At 39.9% G+C, this 9,823-nt stretch overlaps 1 protein-coding gene across 1 annotated transcript in view; it reads left to right on the top strand.

Moving 5' to 3' along the window:
• Positions 1-7,299: 7,299 nt before the first annotated feature.
• Positions 7,300-9,823, top strand: part of klhdc8b (kelch domain containing 8B) — a 115,958-nt gene continuing 113,434 nt past the window's right edge. Inside the window, exon 1 of the mRNA XM_008412791.2 lies at positions 7,300-8,096. Coding sequence (XP_008411013.1) covers positions 7,706-8,096 — 391 coding nt within the window. The 5' untranslated portion in view covers positions 7,300-7,705. The remainder of the gene's footprint in view (positions 8,097-9,823) is intronic.

The raw sequence follows: 9,823 nt of genomic DNA, 5'->3' as shown, positions 1-9,823 counted from the left end.
TTTTTTTATGTCTAAAAACAAAGTTTGCATACAACTTTCTTGTTTTCTTGGCACGATGCCGTCTTGATAGATTTGAACATCTTCTCTCTTTTTTTGTTCGTACTTCAGTTTTTCCTTTGTTAGTCAGTTTCCCCTGGTTTTAGCTGCAGTGAGGACTGGCTATATTAGGCTGGCAGCATGTGTTGCTAGTAGGGACAGAAGACCCGAGGGACTATTGGTCATAGTCACATCTGTCATGCTGGCTCTAACATGACACCATTTACAGCTGATACAATAATCTGCAGCAGCTGAGCTTTGGTGGAACAATGTGTACTTTTCATTCTACTGGTATTATGTCATAAAAGTGCTCATTTAGATTCCTAAAATAAATGCATACAGTAGCACAGATGGAGCCTGCATTAATATTTCAGCTTTTAAGTCATCACATATTTATGCTTTCTTGGACTCTTAATATTTAGAATGCAGACATAAAAAAAAAATTAAATCATAAAATTAGCAGAAACCCATTTATTTCACATGAATTGGTGTCGGATACCTCTGTTCCTCTGATTGCAGGAGGATCTTTGTGGGARCATTTTCTGTTAAAGGGGCAGTACTGTATTTTCCAGGCACAGTCAAGTAACTATGTTAACTCCATTTGTTAAAAGAAGCTCTAAATATCAAATATGACTTTTCTACTTTGTAATTTAACACCTCGAAAGTGGGCTTCTGTCTCTTTAAGAAACTCCTGCTCTTTCTGAAATTGTGCCTTCAGGAAGTTATCACAGCATCGCTGCTCTATTAACCCTTAAACAACGTTGTTACTAAGAAGTGACTTGTAAAATGAGCCCCTCAGATGTGCAGTTCCACCAGGTGTTTGCTAATTGCTGCTGGCTAGTCTGAAGGAGCTGAGTGGGGGAGTCGCGGGGTGAGTGGTGCTCTGTAACATGGAAGCTCAACTTGATGGAGCTTGGTCCACCCATGCGTTTTGCACATTTGAATGGTTGCCTCGGGAGATTAAATGATTTCTCAAACATGCGTGAAAGAATCAAGGCAACACTCCAGGTATGTTTGTGATGAGGGAATAACCAGGTTCTGGTTCTGCTGGAGGTTTCTTTCTAATAAAGGGGAGTTTTTCCTCTCCACTGCTGCTGCACAGTATGATGAATTTCCTCAAAGTCAACGACACAACGCAAGTGATTGTCTACTTTTGCTACATGGTCGTCCATCAAGAGCAAATTCTCTGAGTCAATCACTTGATGTGATCTTCTGGGTTTCTTTAGAAACATTTTTAGCCAATTTCAATAATATACTGAACTTGCTCCTTCGTTAACTTGGATTGACTGGAATGTAGGTAGCTAAAATTGACTTTTTTTATATAGTAATATGCCTTGAGACAACATTTTGTATGAATTTGCAGTGGGAGTGGTTCAAACCGTTCCATATTTCTATTCCATTGTTCATTGGAGTAGCAGACTTGTTTCACTACAGAAGCTAACAATGAACAAATGTGATCAACATGATGATGATTTAATATCATGGGAGGTCATCCATGTGAAACACATTTTTCATTCAGACTAATTGTTTGATGGAGGACTGGCCCACAGCAAAAATTCACACAATGTTAATCACATGATTATTTCTGTACTTTAATTGAATCCAATGACACCGAGTTGTTTCAAGATGATAGAAATCCATTTTTCATCCACCCCAGGCTAATTAGCCAGAATCTTTAACTTCTGAATTAAGCTAATGTTTTGTTTTTTTTTTTCTAATTGAGGACATTCAGAGTATTGCCTACTAAGGCAAGATACTGATTGCTAAAAGCTTCTCTACAGATCCCTTCGTCCTAAATTCAGAACTGTCCTATCAGGACCAGTTCTGGTGCTGATGAAAACTCATCATCATACATAACACCAGCCTTTCCTCATGGTGATGATGACTCATCTATTCCATCTCCGGTCTTTTTCACTTATTTTATCATAATTAATTCCATCTGTTTCTGTGTTGCATATTCAGAAACCGTAATGGCCATATTGAGTTTTTCCACTCAGCACTTTCAGACGACAGATTGCGTTCCTTTGTCTGCAACCTTTATTTATGACATATCTCTCAAAGAATAAAGATGTCTGAACAGATTTCTGTTTTTAATCAGCAGATCCAAATAAAAATGCTGTCAGTCGTCTCCTTTAGAACTTTTACAGTGAAACTGAGGCAGTCCAGAAACGTTGAAAGAGCTGTGAAAATAACCGCAGTTCATAACTCCACTTTTGTTTTATAATGACCAGTGGCCTCATGTGGTTGTGCTATGCACAGCAAAAATTCAGATRTATAAACCCGTGTGCACGCACAAGGCTGCACACCTTTCCTTTATACGCCCCAATTTGAGGGAAATAGAGCGCAGCTGCTGATCCGCCTCGCCGCCACCCATAAATACATATGTAAATTTGTATAAATACCCGGAAGACTGGCGTCACGTGTCCCAGTAACAGTGGAAACAGTTCCTTACTTGTAGTAGTTTAAGGAGTTCAAATGCTTGTTTGAACAGCAGAGCGATCAGTCGGGATTTGAAGACAGACATGGCACCAGGGAGTCCTTTGAGTGGGAATGTGGAAGTTYATTCTAAACAGAGGAATCATGTGTTGAACCAGGTCAACATGCCACTAATTATTTTGTAAATATTGACACTTTAATGCAAAGTTGGCACTTTTAATGGACTTTCAATGCAACTTTTAGAGAAACTTTGCATTAATAGTGTCATTATTTTCCAAATGACACTTACTGTCATAAACATTCATAAAAACCCCTTGATGTTCATAACAGGTGYTATGTCATGTTTATGACGGTGTCATGTCAAACACCCTGTCAAATAAAGTGTTACCGTCCTGAGTCAGATATTCCTGTAAAACAGAAAAGTTGCATGTTTTAGGTAAAGTGTTGTCAGATCATTATTGCACTTCTTGAAAACCTCTGCTGGTGCTGATGAGACTCCAGGTAAAACCACACCAGGGACTCTGAAAACTCCTGAAGTGGGCTTACAACGATACATAAGTATTACAAATCATAAGATTGAACACTGTTTACGTAGAATAATAACAAGACTATATTGTAACTCATGGAATTAAAAATATCAAGGAAATTATAAGGAAATAAATGTGATTAGGATTTTTTTCCCTTAACTAAACATCCTAAATCTGCAACATTTCACATGACTTGATGATCGGGTTGTGTTTCTTCTTCCTGACACTTTGTTCACTTTTTTATCAGTGCTTAATCATGATTCAAGACAGATCTACAGCACTACTAGTAAACTAACRAATTTTAATCTCATCTTTGTATTTTAGATRAAATGATGARAAGAAGAAAAGAAAGCTAATGCCAACAGAGAGAAGTGGGCCAATAAGAAATAGTCGTGTAACTGTAGGAGAAATAARGGAACAGAATTTGAACCAGAATTTTACGTCTGCACCCTCCTATCCATCTGTCTTCTTCAGACTTTAGGTTATTCATTCAAAAATAAACAATTAAACAAATCTCAGATTCAYCATTYGTATGACAGCCTTTTTCAGCTTCCATTTKCTCTCAATTTAATTTCTTCCTCCTGAAACCTTTGGAGAGGTTAAKAGCTGAACAGGTGGATCTAATTYCCCATTTAGGAAAGKGCATTTATTAAATATGCCTGAAGGATTTTTTGTAAGGTACATTTGTTGATTTTAGTTTTCAAGACTCCACCGTGGTTACAGAAACGTACATGTTTTTGCCTCATGGGTTAATTTTCCCACAGTTGGACTGAAAATAAGAGCCATAACATTTAATTTCTTTATACAAACCCACACACACACTTACCGTAACACGTTTCAAAGGTCAGGGTGTCCACTGGGCTCAGGACATAACTGCAACGAGGAGGAGGGCATCATTAATTATTAATGTGTTTTAGTACTACACACTGCGAGAAAGAATGTGAGGGCAGCCGAGCASRGAGCCTCACTGTGTTGCTTTATTTCTCTGAATGGCACCACTTTTCCTCTGCCCTACTGCACACACACGCATACACACACACACTGAGTCAAACACCTATATTACAAAGAGAATAGCTGCATTACCATTGACCATATAACTGCACAATCTGACATTTTCAAAATAAATTTGCTCAACGGAAATGCGCCGTTAAAAAAACCTTTTTTTGTTAAAAAACAAGAATTGGTCATTGCTGTCAAAAAKGTTTTTCTGCTAGCATGATGTGTTATTTTTTTTAATCAAAATTGATTTATTTAGCAAAATCGCAAGTGAAACACTTTTTTCGAAACACACGAGTCACGTGATTAATCACCAGATGTTGCCACCGACACAAACCACAAAGAAGACCACAATGAAAGTCCTCCAACTACTACGGTTAGAAAAACATGCCATCTTGTGGCATGTTTTTCTAATGACTTATCATGTTAACAAACGTATCCATGTGTGACTTTAATTTTTTATTTTTTTTTATGGAAACACCGCAATTGCAAAAATGTGAGGTTTTCTCCTACAGTTTTATGCACACTTGTAATGGAAACGCAGCTAATGCCGTTGCTGCCAAAAGGCCGAATGTGATTATAAAAGTGTTCAATAATGGACTTCTGAGCTGAACCTTGACATGATTATAGGTTCCCACCCRCGCAGCCAAACTCGGCATYCTGARATGYGTTTAAAGTTGTGAAGGGCTCTGTTTGAATCCGAGTAATTTTTCTCCCTACAGCTTTTCAGGGCAGAATCCAGCAGAGGAATTTACCAGTAGGATTGCTCTCTGAGTGRATCAAATCCCACTGACACCCACTAATAAGTGGCTTTTGTCTGCAGTGGAACGGTGTCCAATCCATATTCTGTTCTTTAGTTAAATAACATCAGCGGTCGGGAGTGTTTATTTCTCAACTCCTGCTCTGACAGAGAGTGATACAAACACAACACAGTGGTAGATGTGCTAAGTTTAACTGCAGGAATGAGCACAGCTCTGTTTTGTCTCCCATTAGCTAGCATTTACAGACAGAAGCAGCTCAGTCAGACTCTAAAACTGACAGCAGCAAAAAGCCATGCTGAGAAAGAAACACCAAGCTGTGGGGAAAAAAAGACACAAGTATCATTKTGTGTGTTTGTGCAGTTTCAATGAATATTGTGTGAAGGACTCTTGTGGTTGAATTAAAATGGAAACAAATCAGGTCTTTTTGTCCACATAATTAGAGGTTTACCAGTTTGCTATATCTTCTTGGTTTTGAAGGTTAAAAGGTCTTTCCCCCTGGGATGAAGTAATCATCTGTGCACACTGCTGAGTGTTTAGTAGCTTATCAAAATCCRGTGGAGATTTAGGCACTGACTATATTATTAATATACGTCTGATTTCTAATAGTTTGCGTACCGGCCAACCTCAGTGTACCAACAAATGAGTGTTGATAAATGTGGCGGCAGGAAACAGTCATTAATAAAAGATCTTGCTCTTGCTTACTAATAGTCTTAGAAGTTGCATTATCTGATCGATGCTGTGATTCCTAAAAATACACAAAAATTTCCCTTTAGCCTCAAATCTGAGGTTTCAAAGCATTCTAACATTAGCATCTTGACTTGAGCTATAAAATACATTGAAATCATTCTTTCCTGTCAYTTCATCAGTGGACTTCACAAAAAAAGAGTTATTGTGTTTATAGAAGAAGCAGCATAAAATAAATTGGTTAAGGTTGGTAATTAATGTGTTTAGATTTTGAAAGTYGTGCTTACTCCACCTAGTGTGTACGTCAAGACACACAGTTTCTCTAGATAAGAATATTTGCGAGCTTATCTCAAGATCTTGTTGCTCACAATCTKCTCCCTCTAAAACATGCTAATTTAGGCATGCAGATTTCTATATGGAGCTCCTGGGTTTTTTGACTTTCTCTGATGATGTTTCACTAAAAAGTGACCACTGATGGTGAATTTGGTAAGATGGCCACACTTGGGAAAATTGGCAGACATCTTCAGTGTTTTCCAATTGTGAATAATTGATTTAGCTGATGATTGGTGGACTTCAAGTTGTTTGAAAAGATTATTATAGAAAACTGCCTTTCTAAGGTCATTGCTGATGTTTATCATCAGACCAGCAAACTGTGAAAAGACCTGCTTTCATAGAAATGGACACACTGGATCAATTTATTGTACTGTAGAATTTAAAAACTGTAGAATTTAAAAGTTACATGTACTTTCTTCKTACCACCAGAAAGGAAAAACAAAATGAAYCTTATTTTTGCTCCATAGCATCAGAAGAAGCAGAGTTCCTCAAATAAGTGAATGCTTTCTCTCAAGTCAGCATCCAGAAAGTGCACACTTTGTGACACATTTACAGAACTGTGGCTTAGGGGCATAAAAGCTTAACTACTGGAAAGGTTTTTTTTTTCAAAGCCCCTAAAGTCAGTGTCATGGAAAAATTGTAAAGAGAGCTGAAAAATGTGTGACCGCTGAAGCTTTCTAACCTGATTCAGCGACACAAAGCCTGTCCAGAGAAAGGGGACAATTATATTCTTATTACAAGATATTAGCAGGACACCTGCAATGTTTGACCTGAGCTTAACTGATTTAAATGCAAAGCAGGACAGTTCTATTAAGAAACATTTAACCTCCAACTCACCCGGAAAGCGAGGAGAAGCTCAGTAAAGCTTTTTTATTTTCATGTCACCTCTTGTTAAATTAAGAACTGACAGGGTAGGTTTGTGGGGAATAAATGTGAAAATAAGAAATTCAAATTGTGTTTGYGCAAAGGCACATATTTACATCCGTCTTCTGATGTTACGTCTTTTCCCCCCCCCCGTTTAATCCAGAACTGCTTTCTTCTTTTCCTTCCAGGTTCCAGGGAGTCTCATCCTCACCAAAGCCACCAGGAAGCTACGAGGCACGGAGTTCAGAAGCCACAGTGGTGGAGTTCTACTTTTAATTAAAGGTGACGCAAACTCCTTTTAAATGAAAAGACGTCTTACACTTACTGAACACCCATAGAGCTTTTTTTTTAAAGACTTTGCATTCAGCTATCAAGAATTTCTTTACCCGAATTGTGGCCCCATCGTTTGGATGTAAATAAACATTCAGAGCAGATGCTGAGGAGTTGAAATATTGCCTTTAYCTTAAGGTCTGAAATGCCGCCTGGAAGAGTGTTTCTGCCATTATTGAGAACCGAATAAAGGTCAGTGCTCCTTGATCTTATGGTCACTTCTCTCCTTGGGCTGTTTGTTCTTTAGACTCTGGAGTTTTTTTTATTAGTCAAAGCTTATGGGTTTCCTCCTCAAGCACATCTTTTATTTTTCATAAGGRCCACATTAAAGCCAATTTTACTCAAAATAACTCGCCAGGAGGGAGAGGAGGGAACCGAAGACACAGTAGGGCAGATGGCTTTCTTGAAAACATCAACGGCTGGATGAATAAAACATTTGAAGAGGGGAAGATTCGTGACATCTGGAAGTGAGGAACTTTTATTTTGCTTGCTCCCCACACCACTCCGCTCACCGTCCTCACGTTTCTGTCCCTCTGTGGACTCAGGAGTTCAACYGGTCAGTCAAACAGACAGAAACAAGCCTGCTCTCCGACTTGTTTCTCCTTTTTATCCTTTGTTCCACCTTGCTGTACCCTGCGTGACGCTTCACCCCGTCCTGCTCCCATCTTCTCCGYCCTCCGGCTCTCCGTCTCCAGCTCGGCGTGTGATGGTGCGTCCCCTCCTCTCGGCCCTGGAGACATGCCTGTACAGGAGATGGCGGTGAGTCCTGTCAAGTCCCTGCACTGGGAGCAATTCCCCCCCATGTCGCAGCGCCGTGTCTACTGCACGCCTGTCTACCACGAGGGCCTGCTCTACGTGCTTGGGGGCTGCAGCGAGACCGGCACGCCCYTGGACAGTGTGGAAGTTCTGGATGTCGAGAGCCAGACGTGGAGCCAGCTGCCCCCGCTCCCCACTGCGCGGGCGGGGGCTTCGGCCGTGGCTCTTGGGGGACAGGTGATGGTGCTCGGAGGAATGAACCAGCAACAGACCCCGCTGGCCTCTGTGGAAATGTACCACCCAGACGAGGGCAAGTGGGAGAAGAAGGCCAGTCTAGGTCAGCCTTCCATGGGAGTCACCGCCGTGGAGAGAGGTAAGGCGGTGAAATCAGGGTTTGAGACGTTGCATGCAGCTGCTTTCTTCTGAGAAGTTGTAGGAGTTGCTTTTATGATTTTCGAGATGTTAACTTTGAATAAAAGTCTGCTGACTTTTAAAATCATAGTATATTTTTGAAAGAGTAATAAGTGAATGATAGCTTTGGAAATCTTAGAGCTACCTTGACRCCCGATTATTGGGAGGGAACTTAAGATAATCTTAAGATATTTTCCTGCTGTGTGTGGTGTGTTAGGAGCGATCTTATTCGCTCTGAAAGATGTTGGAACMGCTCTGATCTAAAATGAAGATGTACAATAAGACATGTTGGAGTGWCTTGGTCCGATATCGCAGTATGTATGGTGTCCTCCCAGGGACAAACAATAACACAACTTGTTGAGTCTGACATGTAACCATTCATAAARCGAGGTGGCAGAAACATGGAGGGGAATTCTAAATAAAGTAGACAAAGCAACTGGCATGACGCACCAGAAAGTTTGGTGAATTTCGGAGATGTCTTTGTATTGTTTTTTTCTCTATTAAATATAATCCACAAGCCATTTATCGCTATTGCCTCCTCCCAGGCAGCCATGTTTGTTTACTCTGAACTTGCGTTTGATCTCGAGGTTTTGGGAGATTTTCCACCTGACATCTGAATGTTAGCAAATGAAATTGGTTTATTTGTGGKGTGTTGTCTTTGCTGTTTGAGTTGACGCCACACCGTATGTCATGTGTAGTCTCTCAGGTTCTGAAATCATCTGACAATTTTAAAGTCTTGCCATGTGAACCAGGCATAAAGTGTTTTAATGATACAACCCGTAACATTAAACTCTTTGTTCCCACATATAGAAACTTGTGTTATCGTTGAAGGGTTGGCTTTCAAATGTTTATTCACATTGAATCCACATTTGGCTTTTGTGCAAATGCTCCCTCGTGTTTGCTGCTAACTGATTAATGTTTGAATTCTGTTTGTTAATTCTTGGGGGCTTTGGCTAGAGAAGTAATTCACTTAAATTTAAGCAAATCTTCCAGCACATTAGTGAGTGGTACTGCAATGCCTTTCTAAAGTATTAACAYCTTGAACTGATTTACATGTTGTAATGCTGCATCCACACACCTCAGTRGATTTTGCTGAGATTCTATGTAATGAATCAACATCACATTCATTTGTGCTCACCCCCTTTTCTACCTCGATAACCCCCCCTCCCCCCGCTCCCCTCCAAAAATGTAACCAGTTTTAACAAGATTAAAAGCAGTGACGTTTGTTTAAAAAAATAAAAAAATGTTTGCAAGGCACTTTTATCACAGTTGCTTTGCTGCTGCAAAGAGTTTATGTTTATCTGCATTTATCTGTGGATTAAATCCATTAATAACTACAAAWTGCCTCAAGTTGACTAATTAAGAGTTGAAGTGGAGAATCCAACTGTTTTGGCACAGTRGCACTGATGAACCCAAATCTGTGACACGCTAAAATGAGCTAAATAAGTCGATACATTTGGAAGACGTCCCATCAGGGCTTCTAGGGGTTGAAGTGTCTTTTTAGTGGAAGTCACTCATAAGTGGTTGGTGTGGAGAGACGCTGAGATTTCATGCTGCTCATAAGAAGTGACAAARCGTTTTCCTCGGAGCACACAGCACCAGGTCTGAGGCAGGCGTCTGGATTGTCAGGTAGTCAATAGTTTAACCTGAGGAAATTGGTGGATATGTCAGCTAATATATCTCTGTTTG

The sequence above is a fragment of the Poecilia reticulata genome, linkage group LG7 (assembly GCF_000633615.1).
Source record: "Poecilia reticulata strain Guanapo linkage group LG7, Guppy_female_1.0+MT, whole genome shotgun sequence".
Taxonomy (NCBI): domain Eukaryota; kingdom Metazoa; phylum Chordata; class Actinopteri; order Cyprinodontiformes; family Poeciliidae; genus Poecilia; species Poecilia reticulata.
This window is presented reverse-complemented; position numbering and strand designations above follow the sequence as displayed.